The sequence below is a fragment of the Aphanomyces invadans genome (assembly GCF_000520115.1).
Source record: "Aphanomyces invadans strain NJM9701 unplaced genomic scaffold supercont1.13, whole genome shotgun sequence".
NCBI classification, from domain to species: Eukaryota; Oomycota; class Saprolegniomycetes; order Saprolegniales; family Verrucalvaceae; genus Aphanomyces; species Aphanomyces invadans.
The window spans coordinates 201,924-225,245 of NW_008580158.1; the positions used below are offsets into that span (position 1 = coordinate 201,924).

Consider the following 23,322-nt stretch of genomic DNA (forward strand, 5'->3'; position numbering starts at 1 on the left):
TAGCCAGCTACGACTGTGAACCTAACTTCATCGATCACTTTGGAATTTGCCATCTTACTGTCTATCCTATCTGGAGCGACAACAGTGCATGTTTCAATCGAATTAGAATGTACTGTACAAGGTGGCCACATTCATTGCCGCTTTGAATGAAAACGATTCCAGATGCACTTGGAGGGTTCAAGAAATTGTAACTTGGGAACCTCATTGATTGTTGGTTTGTCCACTTTGAACGGGCAGCGGCGTAGTTGCTACTCCAACGTGCGAGCTCGATGTGACAGTTTTGTACGAAAGTCGCCATCGAAGGGTTACACAGTCATAAGGACCGCTCTCCGTGAAGCAGTTGGGACCGCCCTTGGGTCTCTCCCACTGATATTTCTGGCCCAGATATCAGCAATGCACATTGGCCTTGGTGTCCTGATGAGTCCCTGAACGCATCGCGCACAAGTGACAGGTATGTGTCAGCTAAGAAAAGGTACGCAGCGTGTTCATCATGCAGAGTTTGGGCACGTTTAGTGAATGTGTCTGACATGTGCATTGGCGCACGTCGAGATGTATTTTGGACAGATGGACACCCAGTAGCCTTGTAATGACCACAGTACACCCAGGCAACATGGCCAGCGGATGCACCTCAAAGCGCTATATTTTAATTTTATATTGATTTTGTTTGTGGTGCTTCCTCAAGTGCAGAACAATTTATTGTATCACATGTTCAATTCCTCTATGGAATCCACACAAGTAACTAGTATGGAATAGCAATCTGCTTCGACGCTTATCTCGAAGGATCAGTCGCCAAGTCCTACAAAAGCATGGTTCATGGTAATAAACGCGGTCGTGATTGCATTGGGGACACCTGCTCATACCGCATTGAGCCTCCAAACACGAGCTCTGGCTTTCATAGATGGAAATGAGAAGGGTCGAGCAATCGGACTCTTGGTTGAATTTTCAAATTCTATACATGGCCAAAGGGATGGCAAAATTTTGGTGGCGACATGGGGATGAATATTTTGGTCACTACGTTGACAACAGCGTACGTGCAAGCATAGCCTTTTGCCACGACATACTGTACCTTTCGGGATTATTGATAACACAAATATTTGGCGAATATTTGAATACATGTAATGCATCCACGCCCTTTCGTAACCGGATCCGGTAAATTAGATCTTGCAACCAGGATGAGCAAGCGAGCGCCGGGTGACCGGACGGCATCCACGACCCCACCATCGAATGGACCAACACCATCAGCATCAACTTCGTCCCTCCCGTCTAGTCCAGAGGAATTGGCTGAGAAGGAGCTGATCGAGGAGTACCTTGCACAGCATGGCATCGAAAATGCACTGAACGTGTTCCTGAACCAAGTAGTCCGCGACCGGCCCGCCGACCCGTACTTGGTGCTTGGCGGCTTGCTTCAACACCGAGCAACTTCAAGCAAAGGAATCTTTTCCATTTCGGCAAGGGAAGTGTTTGACGCCAACGGTCTGCCCACGCTTCTTGCGGTTGTGCATACTTCGAAAGGTCGTTTTGAAGGAAGTACGTCGAGCCACACGCCTGCCATCTACGACACGGACGACGTAACCCGATGCCGTGGCAAGGGAATTCGCGCACGGGACTTAGCATTGTACGTGCAGCATCTTTTAGAAGGAGTCGATCCATGCGAACAAGCGGTTTGCGACGAAAAAATCGCGTCGATGGAGGAAAAATTGGGCAGACAGGCATGTTTGGCACTGTCTATTGCGATTTGCAAAGCCGGCGCCGTCCACAAAGACGTCCCGCTCTTCGAACACATTGCGACTCTCGCCGATGTGCCCATCGAGAGTTCGTCCATTTCCCACTCACCGTGATTTCACCGACTAATGTATTCCATTAGATGCGTGTGTACCAGTGCCAATCCTGAGCGTGGCCCACGGGGGCCTTCAAGGCTCGAACAAACTCTTCGTCCAAGAAATCACGGTCATGCCCATTGGATGTGTGTCATTCCACGACGCCATGCGGTGGGGCGCCGAGCTCAACCTTGTCTTGCGGGACCTCCTGGACGCAAAAGGCCTCGGACATGTCAATCGTGGAGCAGTTGGCGGATTTGCTCCGCAGCTCAACTCGACGGAAGAAGCCATCGTGATTGTGAAGGACGCGATCGCAAAGGTCAAGGAGGTGCATCCTTCGAGTGGGATCTCGTTCGGCCTCGGTGTGCATGTGGCCGCTCATGCGTTTGCCACGGTCGGAGTCGACGGCGACGTTGTGTACAACTTGGACAAGTGGGTCGCCGGTTCCAAAGGTCTCAACAAAGGCGGGTACGGTTCATTCAATGGTCGTCTGCACGCTCATCTCTTGTCCTATGATAGGGACGAAGTGGTGGACATTCTACGGGAATGGTGTCGCCAGCACCAAGTCATGACTATCATCGATCCCGTCGACATCAAAGATATCAAGATTGCCAGTACTTTAAATCGCAGCGAGAACGAAGCGGTGGATGCAGGCAACAGTGATGCTGCGGACGGAGTGGGTGGCGACCCATCCGTGAAGGTCCAAGTCGTTGGGCACGCCTTCCTCCAACACACAAAGCTCGAAACACTGCACGAAGAACGTGCATGCAACACGATTCTGCTCCATTTGTCCCAGGTGCAGTCCCAGCACGCTCCCAAAACAACGTCTTGAGCTCATGCTGGTCGCGATGAATTGACCTTAGTATGGCACAGTCACGGCAGCGGTCCAAGCTGTTGTCCAAGCGCGGGTGCTGGGGCTATCGGTCATTGTAGGATGCGACGCTGGCACAGTGGACGATGTGTTTCCAGTCGACTTTGCCGTCGGCATTGGATGTGGCCAAATCAAGATGGGTGGACTCCTCTCCGCGGAGGGCGTCGTGCGGTACAACAGGCTGGCGGGGCTCTCCACGGACGACCCTCGCGCCCCTTCGTACGCTGGCGCTACATTTCGTCGTTAACTTTTTATTCCAACAACCACACATGCCAGCGAATGTCTCTACACCGTCACCTGCTTCTTGGGGCTATGTCCACACATCACCACAACGACCGACTGTGTCTCGGGCAATGAATTGGCACCGTGGGAAGCATTGAGGAGCCATGGTGCCGATATCCCATTTTGTGCTGGGGTATTTAGATTACGGCAGGTTAATACGCGCGATCTCGCCTCGAATGCGACTGCGATGTCCTGGGGGGCATGGCCGCAACGAGGGGGGGTGTCTTCTCTAGCGGAGGCGCAATCTTTCGCTTGGGCGACGGTGGAACGGTGCATTTCCGCAGAGGCTTCATCGTCGTTGGAGCAGCGTTGACGCCCCCACGGCTGCCGTGGGACGTCATAGACATGCGGGTTGCTGTGTGGTGGTCGATCAACTTGGCCGTCTCATCGGACACTGTAATCTCGTGCTGTTGGTCGATCTATGGCAGCACCATGTGTGAAGATGGATGCAAAACACGAGCGTACGCATTTGACGGGGGGCTTGTGTCGCCGAGACGAGCCTGGAATGAGCTCTTCTACGCACGAGCTGTCACACGTGACCGTCGCAAGAAACGTGTGGTACCGTTGTTGGAGGGAGTGTCGCCAAACGGCGATGAGATGCTTAGATTGGGGAGGAAGCGCTGGGGCACTCCGCCGATGCCATGGGCCGGTGAAAACAATGTACCTTTTCCAGCCCCCTTGTCACCTGCAAGATCGTCGCATCAACCCCAATGGCCACGTCACTCGAGAGTTCTGTGTACCGTGGTGGTGATGAGGTTGCTTCTTCGGTGTATCGGGGGCCATCGTAGTGCTATAGCTACGACAAGGCAAGCAGTCACGGGTGACGGGCGGCAAGTGCGGATGGGAACACAGCACTCACGGGTCTGCCTTGACATGTGCTAGTTTCGACGTTTTCGTCGTGTGATTCATTGCGATGCCGCCGTGCGGAGGGGTCTGCTTTGTGGAAGGCGAGGTTGTCGTTGTGGCATGGTCGTTGGGGGGGGTGCCGATGGATGGAGGAGGTTTAGCGGGCATGAGCTGTGGCTGGGCCGGGGGTCTCGACGCCGCTTGCGACGGCGTCGGCGGGGGCTTCTTTGGTCGCCTTCCAGGTACAGGTTTGACCATATTATCTACAATGTCCTTTGCGATGCTCTCTCTCAGCTGTTCATCGTATTCTTGTGCGCCTTCAGCAATCAAGGGATGTTTGAGGAGCTCTGCGCACGTCCACCGGTCCAACGGCTCGTCCTGGACAGTTTGCTTGAGAAAGTCGATCGAGACTTTGTCGAGCTGTGGAAACCGGTCTTCCAGCGACTCGACTTCCGTCACTTCGGGCAGCTACGGTCGCGCGGGTCAACATCCCACTAAATGTGGTCGATTGTACGAACCTTCACGCCAACGTACAGCGAGTTTTTACGAAAGAGCTCTTGCTGGCGCGACGTTATGCGCCCCAAGCACTTGATGATGTGGTAGAGCTGGTCAATGTCCGAGTCCCCTGGGAAAAGCGGCAGACCGGTCGTGATCTCGGCAAACATGCACCCCACGGCCCAAATGTCGACGGCTTTCCCGTACGAGACGTCGCCAACGAGCAACTCGGGGGCGCGGTACCACCGCGTGGACACGTAGTCTGTGTACTTGGCGCCTGCCGCCGCCAACGTGCGTGCAAATCCAAAATCGCACAGCTTGAGGACACCGTTCTTGGACACGAGGAGGTTCTCTGGCTTGATGTCTCGATGGATAATGTTGTTTTGGTGGCAAAACTGAATCGCCCGGACCAGTTGCCACATAAGGCTCCGGATCACGGCCGGGTCCAGGCCCTCCGGGTTCTTTTCAATTTCCTCCAGGATCGTCTTCTCGACGTACTCAAACACCTGGACGCCGTCCGTCATGGACGTCGCGACACCACCGAGCGTACCAGATACAGCTTGCCCTTGCGTCGAAACACTTCGATCAAGTTGACAATGTTCTCGTGCTTGAGTTGCTAGACACGGGTGCTTTGTCACGGGCGCGCGGCAACGACCGGATTTACCTTGAGAATGCGAATTTCTCGCATCGCAGTCTTCTTGACTTGCTCGTCCTCGTCGGACTCTTTAAACTTTTTGATCGCGACGATCTGGCCGGTTTCCTTGTGTCGGCACTTGAGGACGACGCCGTACGTGCTGCAACATGCCATTATCGTCCGCCGACAACAAGAGATCTCACGACGACGTACCCTTCGCCGATCGTGCCCAAGTTCTCATAGTTTTCCATGCCTATGCAACTGGAACGACCGATGCGACCGCGCGCCGGCTACACAACATGCAGCACACCTGATATGGGCTCACACGCGCGCCCGTTCGGGCAACTCAAAATAGACACGAAACCCCCCCCTTCCCTCCCTTTCACGCCACCACTCGCCGTGACATGGCGCACCAAATGGAATAAAGTGTGCGGCGTGGGGCTGCTAGCCGTCAGGGTGTGTTCTAGAGCGCCAACATTTTCTCCATACACGAGGCAGTAGCAGACCCAGCGACGACCAGGATCGCTGAAACAGAACCGCGCCGCCCGCGAGGTGACGACAGGATTCCATGCCACGAGCTGTCATGAGGGCGGACAAACGTCCGCTGGAACGACTTAGTAAAACATGTCGAGCGGCGGAGTCGCCTCGACGAAAAGCAACACCACGGCCATGAGGCGACACAATGCAAGAAAGCACGACGGGATTCGATGGCGGCTATATTTGGCCCGTCAATGGCAACGCACGCCCATGGCATCGGCCTCGACGGGAGGTTTCGGCTAATTATAACCGCAGCCACAGCCAGGCGCTTGGGGAAAACACTTTCACCAGCTCGCACACCCGTCGCTGCTACCACTTCGCCGGCCCTGACACCGTCAACACCAACACGATGGGAGGGGACATTGCGAAACCGGACACGCGCACGGTGCACGTGAACAACGACGTCGAGAACGCACGTCTACGGCAGCAATTCAAGTACACCAACAACTGGGTCTCGACGTCCAAGTACACCATGTTCAAGTACGTTCCGCTCCACCGTCGCCATGCGGCGATCGTGGCGTCGTTGTTTTTGTGATGGTTGCGACTTGATTCGTAGCTTCGTGCCCAAGACCATCCTCGAGTTCTTTCGAGTTGTTGCGAACGGGTACTTTTTGTGCATTTCGCTCCTGCAAGTACGTTGTCGCGATGGTAGCTCGTCCTTTAGCGACGCGTTCACGGTGGTAGGTGCTGACGGACTGGTCGCCGACCAACCAGTACACGACGGCCGGACCGCTCCTGATTGTGCTCATGGTATCCATGACCAAACAAGCGATCGAAGACAAGAAGCGCCACGACGCAGACGCGATTCAGAACTGCCGCATTTGCCACGTATGCGCCGAGCTGTCGTCGTCATTTCATGCTTGGGGTAGGTTATGACGGCCAACGGGGCGATCCAGGAGAAGCAGTGGCAAGATGTCCAAGTGGGCGACATCTTGTTCTTGAAAGACAAGGATGAGCTGCCGGCAGACGTGTTGATCTTGGCGACGTCCGAGGAGGAAGGACGGTGCTTTGTCGAGACGTGCAACTTGGACGGCGAAACCAACTTGAAGCGCCGGACGGCATGCGAACCCATTGCCAAGCTCATTGGGTTTCGAGCTCTCAATGATGTACGGCCACGATTGTCTTTTACGAGTCGATGACATGTTTGGTGCATGGTGTAGCCTGTCATTGACGAAGCCAAGCACAAGGCATCGTGCATGGCATTTCGCGGGTCCATCGAATACGAACAGCCCAACAATCGGCTCTACAACTTTACGGGAGTCGTCAAAGCAGACGCGTTGGCCGACGCAGCGCCCATTGGACCGACCAACGTTATCTTGCGCGGATGCAGCATCCGCAGTTGCTCGTACATCTTTGGAATCGTTTTGTTCGCCGGAAAGGAGTCCAAGCTCATGCAAAACGCCCGAGCGACCCCGTCCAAGCAAAGCAACGTGTACAAGATGGTGAACCGGTGCATCATGCTGATCTTCCTCACACAGGTACACAGTCCAGAGCGCCAATCCCCTAACGCACGCAATCCACGGTAGTTTACGCTCTGCGTGATCAGCACCGTCTCGTTCAATGCGTGGGTGCACCACGCACTCAAGCTGCACTCGTGGTACCTCCCCTTCATCCGCGTCGAAGTCAGCGCGTTCTTTACGTTTTTGATCCTGTACAACAACTTGGTCCCGATCTCGCTGTACGTGTCGCTAGACATGGTCAAGGTAGTGCCATCCCGTCCATCGCTGCCGCAGTCCAACCGTGCATTTCTGGCAGGTCGCCCAAGCCAAGAACATCTCGAGCGACGAAGAAATGTGCCACGAAGGGTTTTACGCCATCGCGCGCACGTCCGACTTGAACGAGGACTTGGGGCAAATCGAGTACATCTTTAGCGACAAGACTGGCACACTGACGCAAAACATCATGGAGTTTCGCAAGTGCTCGATTGGCGGCGTCGTGTATGGTTACGGGTCGACCGAAATTGCCGCGGCCGTCGCCAGGCTCGCCAAACATGAAGCCACGCCAGCGACGGCCAACGACCGTGGCCCCGCGACCAATTTGAACGATGCCCAGATTTTCCTCGACAAGTCCATTCACTTTGACGACCCGCGACTCGTCGTCGAAGCCGCAAACCCGTCGAGTCCGAACGGCGCTCGCATCCGCGAGTTTCTCACGCTCTTGGCCGTTTGCCACACTGTGATTCCTGAAACCAATGCCACCACGGGCCTGACGACGTACCGCGCCTCGTCCCCAGACGAAGAAGCTTTGGTCAAGGCGGCGCGGTGCTTGGGCTACAAGCTCGTGACACCGGCGCCTTTTGTCGAAGTGGAAATCACGCACAAGGGAACGAGCCCGACAATGTTGGGGTACTCGATTTTGAACGTGAACGAGTTCAACTCGACCCGGAAACGGATGAGCGTAGTCGTGCTGACGCCGCACGGCACGGTTGTCGTGTATTGCAAAGGCGCGGACAACGTGATCTTGCCGCGATGCGCGCTGACGAGGACTGAAGCGGTCTTGGACGAGCATTTGAAGACGTTTGCGTCCGAGGGCTTGCGCACGCTAGTCCTGGCCAAGCGCGAAATGTCCAAGGCGGACTACGACGCGTGGAACAAAACGTACCAGGCGGCTGCAACGTCCTTGTCCGATCGAGATGCCATGCTGGATGCAGCTGCAGAAGCACTCGAAGTCAACATGACGATTGTCGGGGCCACTGCAATCGAAGACAAGTTGCAAGTTGGCGTTCCCAACGCGATCCACAGCCTGGCCCAGGCCGGTATCAAGATTTGGGTGTTGACAGGAGACAAGGAAGAGACAGCGGTCAACATCGGGCACGCATGCCGCTTACTCAATGACGGGATGCAGTTGCTGTATGTGAATCGGGAAGATTTGGCAGGCCTTGTCGAGCAGGTCGGTCGGATCGTTCTCCACGGACGTGATGTCAAATATGTGTGGTGTGGAGTTGAATGGTTTGTCTAGGTCGACTACTTGTACAACATGGAGGCGATTCAAGACCACTACAAGTCGAAAACCGTGGCGGAAAACATTGGCATCGTGTGCGACGGCAAGTCCCTCGTCCATTTTTTCCCGTCCAAGTCGTTGTCGGCCAACGACAAGGTCACGGCCAAGGAACTGCGGCGCAAACTTCTCGTCGTCGCCAGTGTTTGCAAAGCCATGGTTGCGTGCCGCGTCTCGCCAGCCCAGAAAGCCGACATCGTCAACTTGGTATGGCCACCGCTACTGCAGTCGTCTCCAAGTAAAATGACCGAGCGACTTTCGTCCTTCTTACCCAGGTGCGATACAACTCGCGAAACAAGCCCATCACGCTTGCTATCGGCGATGGAGCGAACGACGTCAACATGATCCAGTCGGCGCATGTCGGGATTGGCATTTGCGGCCAAGAAGGGGTACAAGCCGTCAACGCCAGCGACTATGCGATCGCTCAGTTCCGGTACCGTGCTTCGACCAGTGCCACGACGAAAGTAATTGCTGTGCTAGCTTTCTTCAGCGGCTGCTTCTGGTCCACGGCCGATCCAACTACAAGCGCATCGCCAAGGTCATCTTGTACTCGTTCTACAAGAACATGTCGCTCGTGATCGTGCTGTTCTTTTACAACTTTTACAACGGCCAGAGCGGAACGTCGCTGTTTGAGAGTTTTGTCATGGCCGGGTGGAACTTCTTCCTGGCACTGCCGATCATCGCGATCGGGATCTTTGACGAAGACGTGAGCCCGGAACAAGCAATGGCGTTTCCCGCGCTGTACACGACCGGCCAACGCAACGACGACTTGAACGTGTATCGGTTCTGCATTTGGATTGCAAACGCCATCTTCCACGCCGTCCTGAGCTTCTGGTTGCCAATCTACATTGTCGTGGGGTACACGACGGAAGCCTTCCACTTGCAAGGCACGACCATCTACACTGGGCTCCTCATGACAATGAATTGCAAAGTCATCATGGAAACCATGTCGTGGACCATGTTCAACCACGGGTTCATTGTGTTTTCCGTCGTGCTCTACTTCTTCTTCCTCGGCGTGTACCCCTTGTTTACGTTCCTGAGCTGGGACATGGTCGGCATCACGCCGATCCTGCTCTCGTCGTACGTTTGTCATGTCGTTACCGTGCTGTCTACGCATTGCTCACTGCGACATTGTAGAGGCATTTACTGGGCCGTGTTCTTCCTTGTGCCGGTCGCCAACTTTCTTGTCGACTTGTCCCTAAAATTGTAAGCCCTACCACGAAAGGCGCCGCCACGATACTGATTTTGTGTCGTAGCTGGGTCAAGTTTTACAGCCCCACGGACGCTGACATTTTGCGCGAGCGCTACGTGATTCGACGTGGACAATCCAAAGTGTCGTGCGGGGTGTCGGAAGCGCGCAAGCCGCGTGGCCAACAAGACTACGTGGATCGAAGGGGGTCGATCGAACGCACGCCGGACCAGCTCATCGCCGACAAGAAGGCCGGAGTTCGCAACGTGGACGACGTCAAGTACACTGGATTTGCCTATTCGTCGCCAGATTCGACGGGACGGGGCTCTGGATCACGCGACATTGCGTCGCTCCGCGTGGACCAGCTCCAGCAAACAGGGCGAGTCGGTGAAATTACAGAGCTGCGCAGACTGAGTGCCTCCCCATTAGTTCCACCGCCCGTCGGCCAGTCCACCGAGGCGACAACAGAGAAATAGACATTCTGTCGGTGTGAAAAGCCTATTTATTCGACTGACTGCCCCTTAGATATGCTTTATAATATTATGGAAAAATTTATTTTGTGAGGGCTGGAACGTATTGATTCACTGTCAGTCAATTGACTGTGAATTGCAATCAGGGTTTCAACACTATTTCAATAAAATTGATATAGTGTAACAACCTATATAGTGTACGGATTCATTTAGTGTGGTTGCTGTACTGTGGTGAGCGCGGGAGGAACTACATGAGCAGCCAGCAACCTAATGGAGGTCGCACGAGATTGAACCCGATGGAGTTAAAGGTGCGGCACTTCTTCACCATGATGCATCTCTTGCTATCTTGGAATGTGATCGTTGGCGCGGACTTGTAGCGCCAACGCATGGCGAAACGTTTGCGAAGCCAAATCGCAGACCCATCCAGCGGACGAACTGAGTATGAACCATTCCCATCCACAACAACGATATGAAAACACACGTAGCGACAGTGCGAATAAAATGGAAGACAAAACAGTTCCTATAGGGACACATGCAAGAGACAATGCCAGCGGCAACGTCTCAAACTCGTCCATAGTGGGAAAGTTGCTTGACGCGAAGCTCAGCACCATTTACACCAACTCACGCATGGATCGACCTGCAAAGCATCGCATTGCGGACTTTCCCACTTCGTTCCAGGTTCAGCTCGTCACGTTCTCGTTCACTCAACTGTGCGATTGGGTGTAGACATACGATGTGCTGCCGTTGGATTGGACTTTGAAGAATAAATTGATTTGCTTGACTCCATTTCGATTCCCCCCTCGCTCCAGGTACTCGGACTTGCAATGCATGCATTCATCAGCTGATTTCTTGTAGTGGCGCTGCGTCCGCCAGGTTGTTCCGTCGCTTCGTCGAGTCTTCCCCGTTATCCGTACTCCCAAACGATGTCACTGCATCTCCTTGTGATCAATGGCACTATGCTCTACATCAATTCGTTCACCCAGCAACCCCTGGCATGAGCCACGGTGTCGACGGCCCTCACGTGCCTGTCGACGACGAATTCACGACCCAGCGCCTTCGCACGTGGCAAGAAGCATGTCGGAATCTGTACTACACCTTCCACCACAAGTATCGGCTCCAATCATCCCATTATTCGAGTTCTTGACTTGAGTGCATGCGCATAGCTCAGATCACGACGCGTTCTATGTCGTCACGGCACAGAGCGTGGTGTGTTTTTATCGAACGAGCTTGCAGACGTCCAAGACGGCGCCCGACGCCGATTGTTCAACTCGGAACTCACTTCGAAGCTTGTTTCGCCAGTATCTTCCCAACCAAAATGCATCGTCCAAGGCGGACACAATTCCCGACGGCAAAAGCAAATTGCATTCCGTCCGTCAACGTGAGTGTTTTCCTTTTTCGATAGACGGATCGTCGACGAATGCAAGTGAATCGAACGCAATGGGTTCTAGACATTTCGGTCGTGATCTCACACACGACGACGACGTTGCGCAGAGACTTGCTGGCGGCAGGGGTGCAATTCCACGTGCCATTTGCGTCGGCAGAAGCGACGACTCCACTAGACCTGAACGCAATCGATCCAATGCATGCGTCCATCCGAGGACTGGACACCATGCTACTCATCCACGGTCCTTGCAACGTGCACGGCGTGTTTGACCTGCTCTTAAACCAACCAGGTGAGTGGCACGTCGATCGCTGGTGGACTACAGACTTGTTGCCCCACTTGTGTCTATATGCCTCTTCTAACGCCCTGCATTGTCGACCACCAGGGCTCCTTGCCGCGTCGACGGACGTGCCGCTGTTGTGTGCGCGTTTTCCATTTCAGCATGCGGGAATCGTCCCTCTTCAAGTTTCCCCATGCGGCCAAGTCGCCGGCCCCACGCCCATGTTCAAGTACGCGATGGTCTTGATATACTGCAACACAACATCACAACCAATCGAAACGGTAGGACAGAAGTGGCAGGGTGCATTTTGCCACACACAGTGCACCTCATCACAAATGCGCTGCGATGTGGTGCGCTTGCCAACATGGCATCGTCGTTCCAGGTCGTGCTCGAGCCATGGTCGGCTAGCGTGCGGCTAAACGTGTGCGGCTGGGATCGTGACCTACACGATTCCACCAACCTGTCCAGTGCAACCTGGTGGCACCAAGCAGACGAGCAAGAAGCAGTGAAGCGGCGCATGCATGTGATTCAGTGGAGTCCACAGACAGGCTACCAAGTCACGATCGAAAAGTAACCCAAAAAACGGCAATGAAGTGTATATGTAATTTTACACTTGACCGACTTGAGCGGATCAAAAGGGTCGACTCTGCGACGTCGGTACATGCTTTAGTCTACGTAGCGTACAACCTGGTTTCACCGAGGGCGTCGATCAACGCTTCCGTTAGTCTGTCTTGGCCTTCTCGGAATGATCAAGAAAGGCTGCTTTGGCAACGGTCACGACGGCTTTCAATCGATCGGCCATCAAGCTGCCCGTGGCAAACGTCACGATGCACATGAACGTGATGATTGCCCAGTACAAGTGGGACAGTGTGACGCTGACGTGTCTACATGTCCACAGCAATGAGGCGGCTCCAATAAAGACACAATTTTCTACAACGTACTTGCAATCGTAGACTGGAATGTCGTAACCAAAGTTTTCATAGCAGAGCAAGTCCTGCACGATGCGAAAGAAAAACAACACGATTGCGACGGTTGCCGGCACAAGGTAGAATTCCAGGTTCTTGTACGGGTCACGTTCGGCATTCACTTCAACGTATCGCGCGTGCTCGGCAAGAATCGCCTCGGCGAGTTCTTTACGGGTCTTCAGAATCGCCGACTGACGGCTACAGTCGTGCATGTCAAGGAAAATTCAAATTTCAAATTCTCCGCAAAGGCGTACCCCATCTTGGCGCCCATGTCAAAAATCGTCATGCTGCCAAGAAGGCACAAGCGGTGGTGCTCCGTCAAATGGTGCGGCTGCACATAGCCGCACTTGGGACCGACCTTCTTTTGCATTTCGGCCTTGTACTTGGTCAGCGCTCGATCCTTCATATTGGCATTGTTGGCTTCCGCCGTCGCTTCCAGCAACGTCTTGGCTTCGGGAAAGATCGACGCCTCCTTGAACAGCGCCGCATACGACTTGATAAACACCAGCAATTCGCGGGACGTGATGGTGACGCCATGAATTTTCTTGGGTTCAAGGGACTTTTCACCAAACAATGTGTTCAAGTACGCTGTCAGGAGCTCCATGAAGCGGCCGTCGATCTCGTCAATACTGCCGTCGTACTCGCAGTCCGTTACGGCGTGTCCGGGGTGGGAAAGCAGCACACATCGAATCGTTTCAAAGCACGAATGGATCTGTTCGCGCGTGTCGGCCAAGTCTTGTTGTTTGCGAGTGCTCAACACCTCCGACGCGTACGCTTGCATGTCGGCTTGCTTTTCGGCCAGGGTCGCTGACCGCTTGAAATCTTGCCAGTCGCGCACGAGGAAATCTAGGTGCTGGAACGGTCGGATCACGGGTTCATCATCTACATTCGCGTCGTCGCCAACGCCGCTTGTCTCGGTGGTGCCGTCGTCCTCGACGTCCGTCGCGTCCAGCTCGCCCATGTCGTTCGAGACGGTGCTGTTGCCTTGACGTTGCATCTGCTTGTCCGAAATCACGCGCGCGAACGATTGAATACTGCGCATTGATGCTTCCTTCATCAGTTGGTTCTCACCTTCTTCAATCGATCCTTGCAATGCCATGCTACAGTAACATCATGTCAGTCCACAATGCAATCTACCGAAGCGAAATCCACAAAGAAATGGTCATTTCGCCTGAAATTCGTCGAGAAAAACATGTCCTCGCGTGAAAAATGACATCAAAAGTAATATGTTTCGAGTTGTTCACACGCCAATTCCATCAAACCAGCAAATAAAAACTGAAGGTGCCCCACGACATGCTCAAGAACACGAAAGCTCATCGAAAAAACTCAAAATGCGCTCCACGGTACCGGCCATATTCGGTGAACAGCGCCAGGTGTTGGAGGTTGTCTTCCTGGACGCGCTTGTCGACGTTGTAAATCTGATAGGAACTGAACAACGTGCTCAATCCGAAAATGCTTGCAGTGAGCATTTGCGACGTTTCCGAATCAAACATGCCCTGCGTATCGATGAGAAACACCGCAATGTCCTCGCCCAAAGAGCTTTTGCGGATAAACGGTTCGCTCCACATCCAGATGCCAGTAGTGTTGCGTTTCCGGCCGGCGCGCCACGAGAACCCTGCCTCGCCGTTCGTGGTCTCGAAATTCGAATTGCCTTCGAGATGAGGTCCGCATGCAAGAGCCCACTCGCGCGACGTCACTTCAGGTGCAGGATGGGACGACGTGTACTTGAGGTAGCGCAAGAATAAGTCCAAGACGAACGATTTGCCCGTGCGGAATGCGCCCACCACAGATATGATGGCAACTTTCATGTCGGGGTCAATCTAGTTGCAGTTGGTTGCTACGCCACATATCGTGCATGTTGTACCTTGTGGAGGATTCCATCAATGGCTTCTTCGTCCAACTCAAACTTGGTACCGTCGTCGTTGATGCGCACAATCTACCCTCTTCAATTAGCCACGCTCCTGGCCGCGTATGGAGGGGCTTACCTGCTTGGCCCCAGAGGTTGGCGGATTGTCTGGCAATGCAGCTGCTGCAGACGGGTTCTTCATCCTGTTGGGGGGATCTCAATGAAGATGTTTGGGGTTTTCGATTATGATGTCTTGTCTATGCGATATACAAAAATCAAGATGTCTGGTCCCAGATATATATCTGAATATAGAGGTTTCGCCCATTATATAGTGTAAAATGGACATGGTTCAATATTGAACCAATCAAACGCTGTTAAATGCTTTTATAGGAAAACTCAATTTCCTGATAGGTTGGATTTTGAAATATTTTGCCATCTCATTGTCGACAATATCGAGGTATTTTGCATCAATGTAACGTGAACTCGAGCTCACGGAAGTCAAAAAGTATTGTTTCCTGACTTGTGGCGCATGACGAAGGCGGGGAGTTCTTCTGGATGCCTGCGCATTGCTTCGTAACGACGCCGCGAAGACCTCACACGAGTTGTCTGCTGTCTTTCTACACTATGGTTCAAAGAGACAAGTCATGGGTTATCACACTGGCAATGGACGATTCTGTGAGCTCAAAGTTTTGGAGGACAACCAGCAACCACGTTGTAAATGCCCACAAACGTCACATTGGTGAGGCGCATGCACCCTCGTCATAACGAATTCACATGCAACCGTCTTATGTTAGTCTACTACACGCTTGAGTCGGAAAACATGACATATCCCGCATGCGATAGTGCAAGCCCAACCGAGGTCAGGAAAATGGCGTCGATTTGCTTCTGCGGCAGTCGTCCGCGCAGGCCAATGCGGATCAAGGGGATCATGGGACCGTACAGCAGAGGAGCGTACATGTGGTAGTTGACTTCACCTTTGGGCTTTGCTTCAACCTGTGGCGGCGGGGTCCATTCTCTGCGGTCACCACGAGCCATCGTCGTCAACAAAGTGCGTGAAAAAATTGTCAACGCCGTAGGGAACGTTTGTTATCCTCACAAATGTTTGGAACCACTCACATTCACACTTTTAATTGGATAAAAATACAGAGAATAAATTGGATAGAAATGATTCTTATTGGACAAAAAGTCTGAGTGAATTTCATTGGCTATACTGGTATCGATCGACCCGCCGCGCGGTTTGGACGATTCCTTGCCGCGCATCCACCATGAAGGAATACTTGGTCTTTTTCGTGCATCGACACTTGGTATGCATGCATTGCCCGGTTTTCGTGATTGACCAGATAAGACGAATTGACGTTGTTCGTTGCAGGACTTCCGCTTTCCAGAGCTCGATGCACTTCTCACAATGCAGTCGCTCGTTCCCGAGGACTGCTACACTCGTGAGCTGAACCCGTTAAGCTCGCCGCTTGTTCATGTGAAGCTTCCGTCTGAACAACATGCCAAATTCCTTTCTCAGCGTGGGATCTTAGTCAAAGGCGTGTACGAAATGTGGGGCCACGGTCAAACCTACGACGAACTCGTTACGTCTGTCAAGGCGTATGCCGAGAAGGACATCTTCGTGTCGGACGAATCGCTGAGCTGGAAAATCCAGGTCGACGCATTCGGACTCAAGTTGAGTATGGAGGAACAGACAGCTCGCCGTGAAAAATTCCGCCACGTTTTGCCATTCGCCGGCCCCGTCGCCATGAAAAATCCGGCGTTGACGTTCCTCATTCTGGAGGATATTGGCGTAGACCAACAAAAGACTGAGCCGGACCGCATCTTCTTCCTTCGTGCTTTGGCCGGTGGAGAAAAGAATCGGGGGCGTGGTGGCGCACGGGATCTCGTACGGCCGACAAACTTGAATGCATCATGCTCAACCCGACGCAATTAGGTTGACATGCAAACCCTCAAGCGTCGCGAATACATTGGCCCGACGTCCATGGATGCTGAAATGGCCCTCATTATGTGCAATATGGCGCTTGTTCAACCTGGCAGTCTCGTCATCGATCCGTTCGTGGGGACGGGGAGTGTACTTGTCCCCTGCACAACTTTTGGGGGCATTTGCTTTGGCACCGATATCGATTCCCGCGTGCTGCATGGGAAGGACGGCAAAACGATCAAGTCCAACTTTGACCAGTACAACCTGCGTGTGCCAGACCTCATCCGCGCCGACAACTCGCGGTCCCCGTTGCGATGCCCCCACTACTTTGATGCTGTCGTATGCGATCCCCCGTACGGCATCCGCGCTGGCGCTCGAAAGAGTGGACGGTTCGTGAGGAATACCATGAACGCTGCATTCATAACGCCGTATGTAGACGAGAGGGTCCTCCAGAGAACTCGACGGCGGTCCAGCCATCACCACAGCTCGCTACAGATGGCCCAGTCCCGACTAAAACTGTCAAACCCAAGTACGGCCCGCGGCACATCCCTGAGGAATGGCTTGAAAACCACATTCCCGCCACACAGCCGTATGCGGCCGAGGACGTGATGCGAGACCTTCTCGAGTTTGCGGCCAAGAACTTGCGAGTGGGCGGCCGCGTCGTCTACTTGCTCCCGACGACGTACGACTACACGGACGCCGATCTGCCGACTCATCCGCAGCTTCGCGTGGTGGCCAATTCGGAAGAGCGTCTCACGAGTAAATACGCGAGGCGCCTCATCACGATGGTCAAGACGGTCGAGTTGCAAGGCACGACGAGCAACCTGGACGACGGGTTCAAGTCGGACTTTAGTTTTGCCAAATTGCGAGAGAAAATCATTGCGTCGAATAAGAAGCCGAAAACGTCGACGGATTAAAGCGACGAATGAGGAGTGTCGAGATGCACGACGAGTTTGCCAATGTTCTTGCGCGCGTACAGGTACTCGATGGCGTCAGCAACGCTGTCTAGGCCGCTGAACTTGGCTGGGTCCACACCCGAATTAAGCAAGCCGTGGCGAACCAACGTCGCGAGCTTCCGGGCATGCGTAGTACCATGGGTCTTGATGAAATGGTTGAGGAAGAATCCACGCACGGACGCGGATTTGCTCAAGAGGGTAGATGCAAAGGGCGACGAGGTGCTACCTCCCGACCACGACGACGAGTCAGCGTAACCCGAGATGGACCCGATTACGACCAAACGTCCATGCTTGGCCAAGTTGTTCATGCAAGTCTAAAGCCATCGAAATTTGGCAATTTTCTGTGGGATTGATGTACAGCACAAAGATAACCAACCTCGAATATGGAGCCGCCGACAGATTCAAAGACGAGATCAACTCCGCGAGGAAATTCTTTGGCCAAGACTGTACCAACATCTTCTTTAGTATAGTCGATTGCACGGTCGCATCCGATGGACTTCAAATACTCTTGCTTCTCAGGCGAGCTGCAAGTACCGATGACGGTGTTGCCCGCAAGCTTTGCCAGTTGCACGGCGAACTGACCCGTGGCTCCAGCAGCGGCAGTCACCAACACGGTTTCGCCAGTTTTCATCTGTGGCAAAAGGTCAGATTCGAGATAACACTTGATTTCAAAAGGGAATTGTTGCGTAAGAGCAGAGATTACCTCACCGACTGTGTCCAATGCAATGGAGGCCGTGAGACCGCACACGTTCAGCGGGAGGATCTCGGCCGTCGCCACAGGTACCTTCGCCGCTAACTTGATTGGAACCACAACGTACTCGGAAAACGCGCCGTACACTGTTGAAGCATCTTATTGATACCATGTGGAGTGAGGAAGACTCACTTGAGTAGACGACGGCGTCGCCTTTCTTCAAGTGTTTGACACCGGCACCAACTTCCTCAACATGCCCCACTATATTCCACACGCAGGACACGAGTTAGCCAGAGCTTCATGGTAATCGAACGCACCGCCCTCAAATCCACAGTCGAAAGGCGGTTGCACTCCCGGGTTGTACTTTCCGTTCGTGTAGTTGATGTCGGACGCATTGATGCCCACGACAACGTTCTTGATGAGGACTGTGCCTGGAGTTACCTTTAAAGATGCCCGCGGGACCGTCACAATCTCGGTGGCGCCGCGGAAGTCTGTCGACAGCTTCGTGCACACAATTTTCCGGAACATATCAAGATGCTGAATGGAAAGTGTCACAGAATTGAATAATTCCGGCCACATCGTCGGATTGACACGAGATTTGTCAGCACTACGAAAAAGGCGCGAGATCGCACGGAGGTTGGTCATATTCAAATATCTACTTGGCGCACGCCACGCGCACTGTCTTCCTGGAACACCTACTCGGAGCCCGTCGGTTGGTCGACGCCGCCTTCTTCCATGTGCTCCGTCAGAGGTAGGTGGTTGAGGAACGAATTCAATCCTGCATGACTGCTGCCCCGCTTGTCCGTATGAAAAGATCCAGTCGCTTGACGGCGCTCGGACTCGGCGTCCGTTTCCCCCGTCAAATTGAAATGGTCGACGCGCATTGTTGCGATTTCACGAACGGCGGCTTTCGTGTCATTGTCGTTGATCACCTTGTCGTCAGGCGCCGAGAACGCAAAACCAGTGTACCCACTCATGTCCAAGTTCTTCACACCGGCCTTCTCGTCTTGCCGCTGCTCTTCCGCCGAACGCGGATGAGATTGGTTCACTATTCCATTGATCGTCATGTCGACAATCTTGAGTTGATTCTTCTGGAGTAATCCGCGCTCGCGCAAGATGTCAGCTTCAGTGGGGCGGTAGTTCTTCATCCAACTGGATAAATTTGGTTGTTAGCAAACCCTTCGCAAGAATTCAACGGGACGTACTATTTGATGGTGATGTCGATCAGCATGCATGCCACCGGGATCAAGCAAAACACAAGCCAGTACAGTGCCCTACTCAAGTGATTTACACAAAACAAGCAATCGACAACTTACGTGGACAGCATAGAAGCCGGGACTCCAAACATGTCGTTGCCAAGGCCTGGCACGGCTGGGTAAACGGCCAGGAAGAAGAAAAACAGCAAGAACGAAAACACCATGAAGCCGTAGCTGAATACGGTCCACGACAGCGTTTCGTAAATGACTTTGAGGTTCATCGTCATGAGCAAGCCCGAGTAAATGGTCGTCCCTTGTACGTGAAAAGCTTCCGTCGAGAACCCGCGGATGATGTACACGGGAAGGAAGAAGCTGATAAACGCATGGTAGAATGCATTGAAGATCCACCACGAAAAATACTTGACGTTCAAGTCTTCGTTGCGCTGGCCGGTCATGTACAGCGGTGGGAACGCCATTGCTTGTTCCGGGCTCACGTCTTCGTCAAACACCCCTATTGCAATGATCGGCAGTGCCAGGAAGAAGTTCCACCCGGCCATGACAAAACTCTCAAACAGCGACGTTCCGCTCTGGCCGTTGTAAAAGTTGTACAAGAACAGCACGATCACAAGCGACATGTTCTTGTAGAACGAGTACAAGATGACCTTGGCGATGCGCTTGTAGTTGGATCGGCCGTGGACCAGAAGCAGCCGCTGAAGAAAGCTAGCACAGCAATTACTTTCGTCGTGGCACTACTTGAAGCACAGTACCGGAACTGAGCGATCGCATAGTCGCTGGCGTTGACGGCTTGTACCCCTTCTTGGCCACATATGCCAATCCCGACATGCGCCGACTGGATCATGTTGACGTCGTTCGCTCCGTCGCCGATAGCAAGCGTAATGGGGTTGTTTTGCGAATGGTAACGGACCTGCAGAAACCCATCGTGACGAGCCCTCAAGATAAAGGGATAACAAACCATGTTGACGATGTCGGCTTTTTGGGCAGGAGACACTCGGCAAGCAATCAAAGCCTTACAAACGCTCGCGACGGCCAAGAGTTTTCGACGAAGTTCCTTCGCCACGACCTTTTCGTCCGCCGATAACGCCTTCGACGGGAAAAAGTGGACCAGTGCTTTGCCGTCACAAACAATCGCAATGTTGTCGGCCACCGTCTTGTTTCTGTAGTGCGTTTGGATGCTTTCCATATTGTACAAGTACTCCAGCTTCGCACGAAACACGCCTGAGAGCTGAATCACAACTGGACGACTCACGAACCTGTTCAGTCAGTTCGGGCAATCCTTCGCGGTTGATGAAAAGAATCTGCATCCCATCATTTAAAAGGCGACACGCATGTCCAATGTTGACGGCGGTTTCTTCCTTGTCACCCGTCAGAACCCAGATTTTGATTCCAGCTTGTGCCAAACTGAAGATGGTGTTGGGGACTCCAACTTGCAGCTTGTCTTCGATTGCTGTTGCGCCGACAATGTCCATGCCCACCTCAAGTGCTTCGGCGGCGGCATCCAACAACGCGTCTCGATTCGTCAACGACGTTGCTGCCTTCTGGTAGAGCTTGTTCCAGGTCTCGTATTCGTCGTCGGTGAGTTCCCGCTTTGCCAACACGAGTGTGCGAAGGCCTTCCGACGCAAACGACTTGAGGTGTTCCTCGAGTTGTGCGGTCGCGCTGTCAGGTTTACACCGAGGCAGGATCACATTGTCCGCGCCTTTGCAGTACAAAACGATGCGGGAATCGGAGAATTGCACGACCGTCGACATGCGTTTGCGGGTTGAATTGAACTCGTTCACGTTGAGGATGGTGAACGTTTGCATCGTCGACGGCTTGGCTTTGTGAGTCACTTCTACCTCCACTAACGGGGCTGGAGTCACCAACTTGTACCTGCATGCAGCCCGCATCAGCCATCCGTTGCTTCTCTAAGAAAACCCACTCACCCCAAGCACCGAGCTGCCTTGACGAGGGCTTCTTCGTCCGGAGACGATGCACGGTAGTTGACCAAGCCTGTGGAAGCATTTTTCTCCGGGATCACCGTGTGGCACACGGCCAAGAGGGTCAGAAATTCATTGATTCGCTTTGCATTCGGCCCGTTGGTCGAAATTTCCTTCACGAGGCGAGGATCGTCAAAGTGAATCGACTTGTCCAAGAATATTTGGGCATCTCGAATATCCTTGGCAGGACCGTCATTCGACGACGACGGCGGCTGCGGCACGACATTTTCGACGAGAGAATTTCGCTTCGCGTTCAGTGCCGCGACTGCTTGGGCAATTTCGGTCGACCCGTAACCATACACGACGCCGCCAATCGAGCACTTGCGAAACTCCATGATGTTTTGCGTCAGTGTGCCCGTCTTGTCGCTAAAGATGTACTCGATTTGCCCCAAGTCCTCGTTCAAGTCGGACGTGCGCGCGATGGCGTAAAACCCTTCGTGACACATTTCTTCGTCGCTCGAGATGTTCTTGGCTTGGGCGACCTACCAGAAATGCATCGTTGGACTGCGGTAGCGATGGACGGGATGGCACTACCTTGACCATGTCTAGCGACACGTACAGCGAGATCGGGACCAAGTTGTTGTACAGGATCAAAAACGTGAAGAACGCGGTCGAGTCGGTCTTGATGAACGGGATATACCAGTCGTGGAGAAGCAAGTTGCGCTTCACCCACGAGTTAAATGAGAGGGCACTGATGACACACAAGGCGGCCTAATTCGACAAAGTCTGTTATCTCGTCACGTTGATGTCAGATCGCACCTGCGTGACGAAGATCAAGATGATGCACCGGTTCACTTTCTTGTACACGTTGCTTTGCTTGGACGGGGTCGCTCGGGCGTTTTGCATGAGCTTGGACTCCTTTCCGGCGAACAAAACAATTCCAAAGATGTACGAGCAACTGCGGATGCTGCATCCGCGCAAGATAACGTTGGTCGGTCCAATGGGCGCTGCGTCGGCCAACGCGTCTGCTTTGACGACTCCCGTAAAGTTGTAGAGCCGATTGTTGGGCTGTTCGTATTCGATGGACCCGCGAAATGCCATGCACGATGCCTTGTGCTTGGCTTCGTCAATGACAGGCTACACCATGCACCAAACATGTCATCGACTCGTAAAAGACAATCGTGGCCGTACATCATTGAGAGCTCGAAACCCAATGAGCTTGGCAATGGGTTCGCATGCCGTCCGGCGCTTCAAGTTGGTTTCGCCGTCCAAGTTGCACGTCTCGACAAAGCACCGTCCTTCCTCCTCGGACGTCGCCAAGATCAACACGTCTGCCGGCAACTCATCCTTGTCTTTCAAGAACAAGATGTCGCCCACTTGGACATCTTGCCACTGCTTCTCCTGGATCGCCCCGTTGGCCGTCATAACCTACCCCAAGCATGAAATGACGACGAAAGCTCGGCGCATACGTGGCAAATGCGGCAGTTCTGAATCGCGTCTGCGTCGTGGCGCTTCTTGTCTTCGATCGCTTGTTTGATCATCGACACAACCAGCACAATCAGCAACGGCCCTGCCGTCGTGTACTTGTTGGTCGGAGACCAATCGGACGCCAACTATTCCCAGAGTCGTCAAGTTCATGAAGGCTCGTCGGATGCTTTACTTGGATGATCGAAATGAACAAAAAGTACATGTTCGCGATCACGCGAAAGAACTCGAAGAGTGTCTTCGGCACAAAGCTACCAAATGCCATGTCACGACAAACTCAAACCCCGCTTCCAGGTCGCACGCACCTCACGATCGTGTACTTGGACGTGGACACCCAGTTGTTGGTGTACTTGTACTTGGACTGAAGCTCTCGGTTCTTTTCGTCATGGTTCACAAACACGAGGCGGGTTGCGTCATTTCCTTTCGCGACTTTATCCTTTCGTGGATACACCGACGACATGCTCGACCAACGATTCCTCCACCGGGGGTTTTGAGCTGTGGGGTGCATCAACGGCTGCCGCGCCTA

At 53.4% G+C, this 23,322-nt stretch overlaps 8 protein-coding genes across 10 annotated transcripts; 3 read left to right on the forward strand and 5 right to left on the reverse strand.

Annotated features, from left to right (window-relative positions):
• The first annotated feature begins 1,156 nt into the window (after nt 1-1,156).
• Nucleotides 1,157-2,966, forward strand: H310_07045 (hypothetical protein). Its single transcript, XM_008872319.1, has 4 exons — nt 1,157-1,812; nt 1,865-2,285; nt 2,337-2,613; nt 2,681-2,966. Exons 1-4 carry the CDS (start codon nt 1,173-1,175, stop codon nt 2,933-2,935), a joined length of 1,593 nt encoding a protein of 530 aa, XP_008870541.1. The 5' UTR covers nt 1,157-1,172; the 3' UTR covers nt 2,936-2,966.
• Nucleotides 2,967-3,078: 112 nt separating this feature from the next.
• H310_07046 (CMGC/CDKL protein kinase) lies at nt 3,079-5,283 on the reverse strand. Of its 3 annotated transcripts, XM_008872320.1 has the most exons (9): nt 5,159-5,283; nt 4,976-5,105; nt 4,862-4,927; nt 4,335-4,817; nt 3,830-4,284; nt 3,711-3,766; nt 3,533-3,655; nt 3,436-3,485; nt 3,079-3,389 (listed from the first exon to the last, which is right to left on the reverse strand). In XM_008872320.1, exons 1-9 carry the CDS (start codon nt 5,194-5,196, stop codon nt 3,123-3,125), a joined length of 1,668 nt encoding a protein of 555 aa, XP_008870542.1. In that variant the 5' UTR covers nt 5,197-5,283; the 3' UTR covers nt 3,079-3,122. The 3 variants fall into 3 exon arrangements, with proteins under 3 accessions (XP_008870542.1, XP_008870543.1, XP_008870544.1); XM_008872321.1 differs by having other exon boundaries at nt 3,079-3,485; XM_008872322.1 differs by having other exon boundaries at nt 3,533-3,766.
• A 472-nt stretch (nt 5,284-5,755) lies between these two features.
• H310_07047 (hypothetical protein) lies at nt 5,756-10,234 on the forward strand. The gene is made up of 12 exons (XM_008872323.1): nt 5,756-5,962; nt 6,039-6,114; nt 6,167-6,310; nt 6,352-6,588; nt 6,643-6,960; nt 7,009-7,188; nt 7,238-8,371; nt 8,441-8,686; nt 8,755-8,912; nt 8,960-9,559; nt 9,617-9,685; nt 9,736-10,234. Exons 1-12 carry the CDS (start codon nt 5,832-5,834, stop codon nt 10,142-10,144), a joined length of 3,702 nt encoding a protein of 1,233 aa, XP_008870545.1. The 5' UTR covers nt 5,756-5,831; the 3' UTR covers nt 10,145-10,234.
• A 2,142-nt stretch (nt 10,235-12,376) lies between these two features.
• Nucleotides 12,377-14,844, reverse strand: H310_07048 (hypothetical protein). Its single transcript, XM_008872324.1, has 6 exons — nt 14,750-14,844; nt 14,629-14,700; nt 14,112-14,584; nt 13,019-13,864; nt 12,741-12,962; nt 12,377-12,683 (listed from the first exon to the last, which is right to left on the reverse strand). The coding sequence occupies exons 1-6, from the start codon at nt 14,810-14,812 to the stop codon at nt 12,521-12,523; spliced, it is 1,839 nt and encodes a 612-aa protein (XP_008870546.1). The 5' UTR covers nt 14,813-14,844; the 3' UTR covers nt 12,377-12,520.
• A 424-nt stretch (nt 14,845-15,268) lies between these two features.
• H310_07049 (hypothetical protein) lies at nt 15,269-15,683 on the reverse strand. The gene has a single exon (XM_008872325.1). It carries the CDS (start codon nt 15,643-15,645, stop codon nt 15,409-15,411), a length of 237 nt encoding a protein of 78 aa, XP_008870547.1. The 5' UTR covers nt 15,646-15,683; the 3' UTR covers nt 15,269-15,408.
• A 145-nt stretch (nt 15,684-15,828) lies between these two features.
• On the forward strand, nt 15,829-17,831 carry H310_07050 (hypothetical protein). Its single transcript, XM_008872326.1, has 4 exons — nt 15,829-15,914; nt 15,980-16,495; nt 16,544-16,920; nt 16,968-17,831. The coding sequence occupies exons 1-4, from the start codon at nt 15,876-15,878 to the stop codon at nt 17,446-17,448; spliced, it is 1,413 nt and encodes a 470-aa protein (XP_008870548.1). The 5' UTR covers nt 15,829-15,875; the 3' UTR covers nt 17,449-17,831.
• Nucleotides 17,261-18,711, reverse strand: H310_07051 (hypothetical protein). Its single transcript, XM_008872327.1, has 5 exons — nt 18,496-18,711; nt 18,371-18,439; nt 18,191-18,324; nt 17,864-18,118; nt 17,261-17,801 (listed from the first exon to the last, which is right to left on the reverse strand). The coding sequence occupies exons 1-5, from the start codon at nt 18,704-18,706 to the stop codon at nt 17,445-17,447; spliced, it is 1,026 nt and encodes a 341-aa protein (XP_008870549.1). The 5' UTR covers nt 18,707-18,711; the 3' UTR covers nt 17,261-17,444.
• A 67-nt stretch (nt 18,712-18,778) lies between these two features.
• H310_07052 (hypothetical protein) lies at nt 18,779-23,313 on the reverse strand. Its single transcript, XM_008872328.1, has 13 exons — nt 23,102-23,313; nt 22,972-23,047; nt 22,781-22,924; nt 22,503-22,739; nt 22,131-22,448; nt 21,906-22,082; nt 21,318-21,853; nt 20,646-21,264; nt 20,348-20,593; nt 20,142-20,299; nt 19,495-20,094; nt 19,384-19,452; nt 18,779-19,330 (listed from the first exon to the last, which is right to left on the reverse strand). The coding sequence occupies exons 1-13, from the start codon at nt 23,302-23,304 to the stop codon at nt 18,874-18,876; spliced, it is 3,840 nt and encodes a 1,279-aa protein (XP_008870550.1). The 5' UTR covers nt 23,305-23,313; the 3' UTR covers nt 18,779-18,873.
• Between the last annotated feature and the right edge of the window lie 9 nt (nt 23,314-23,322).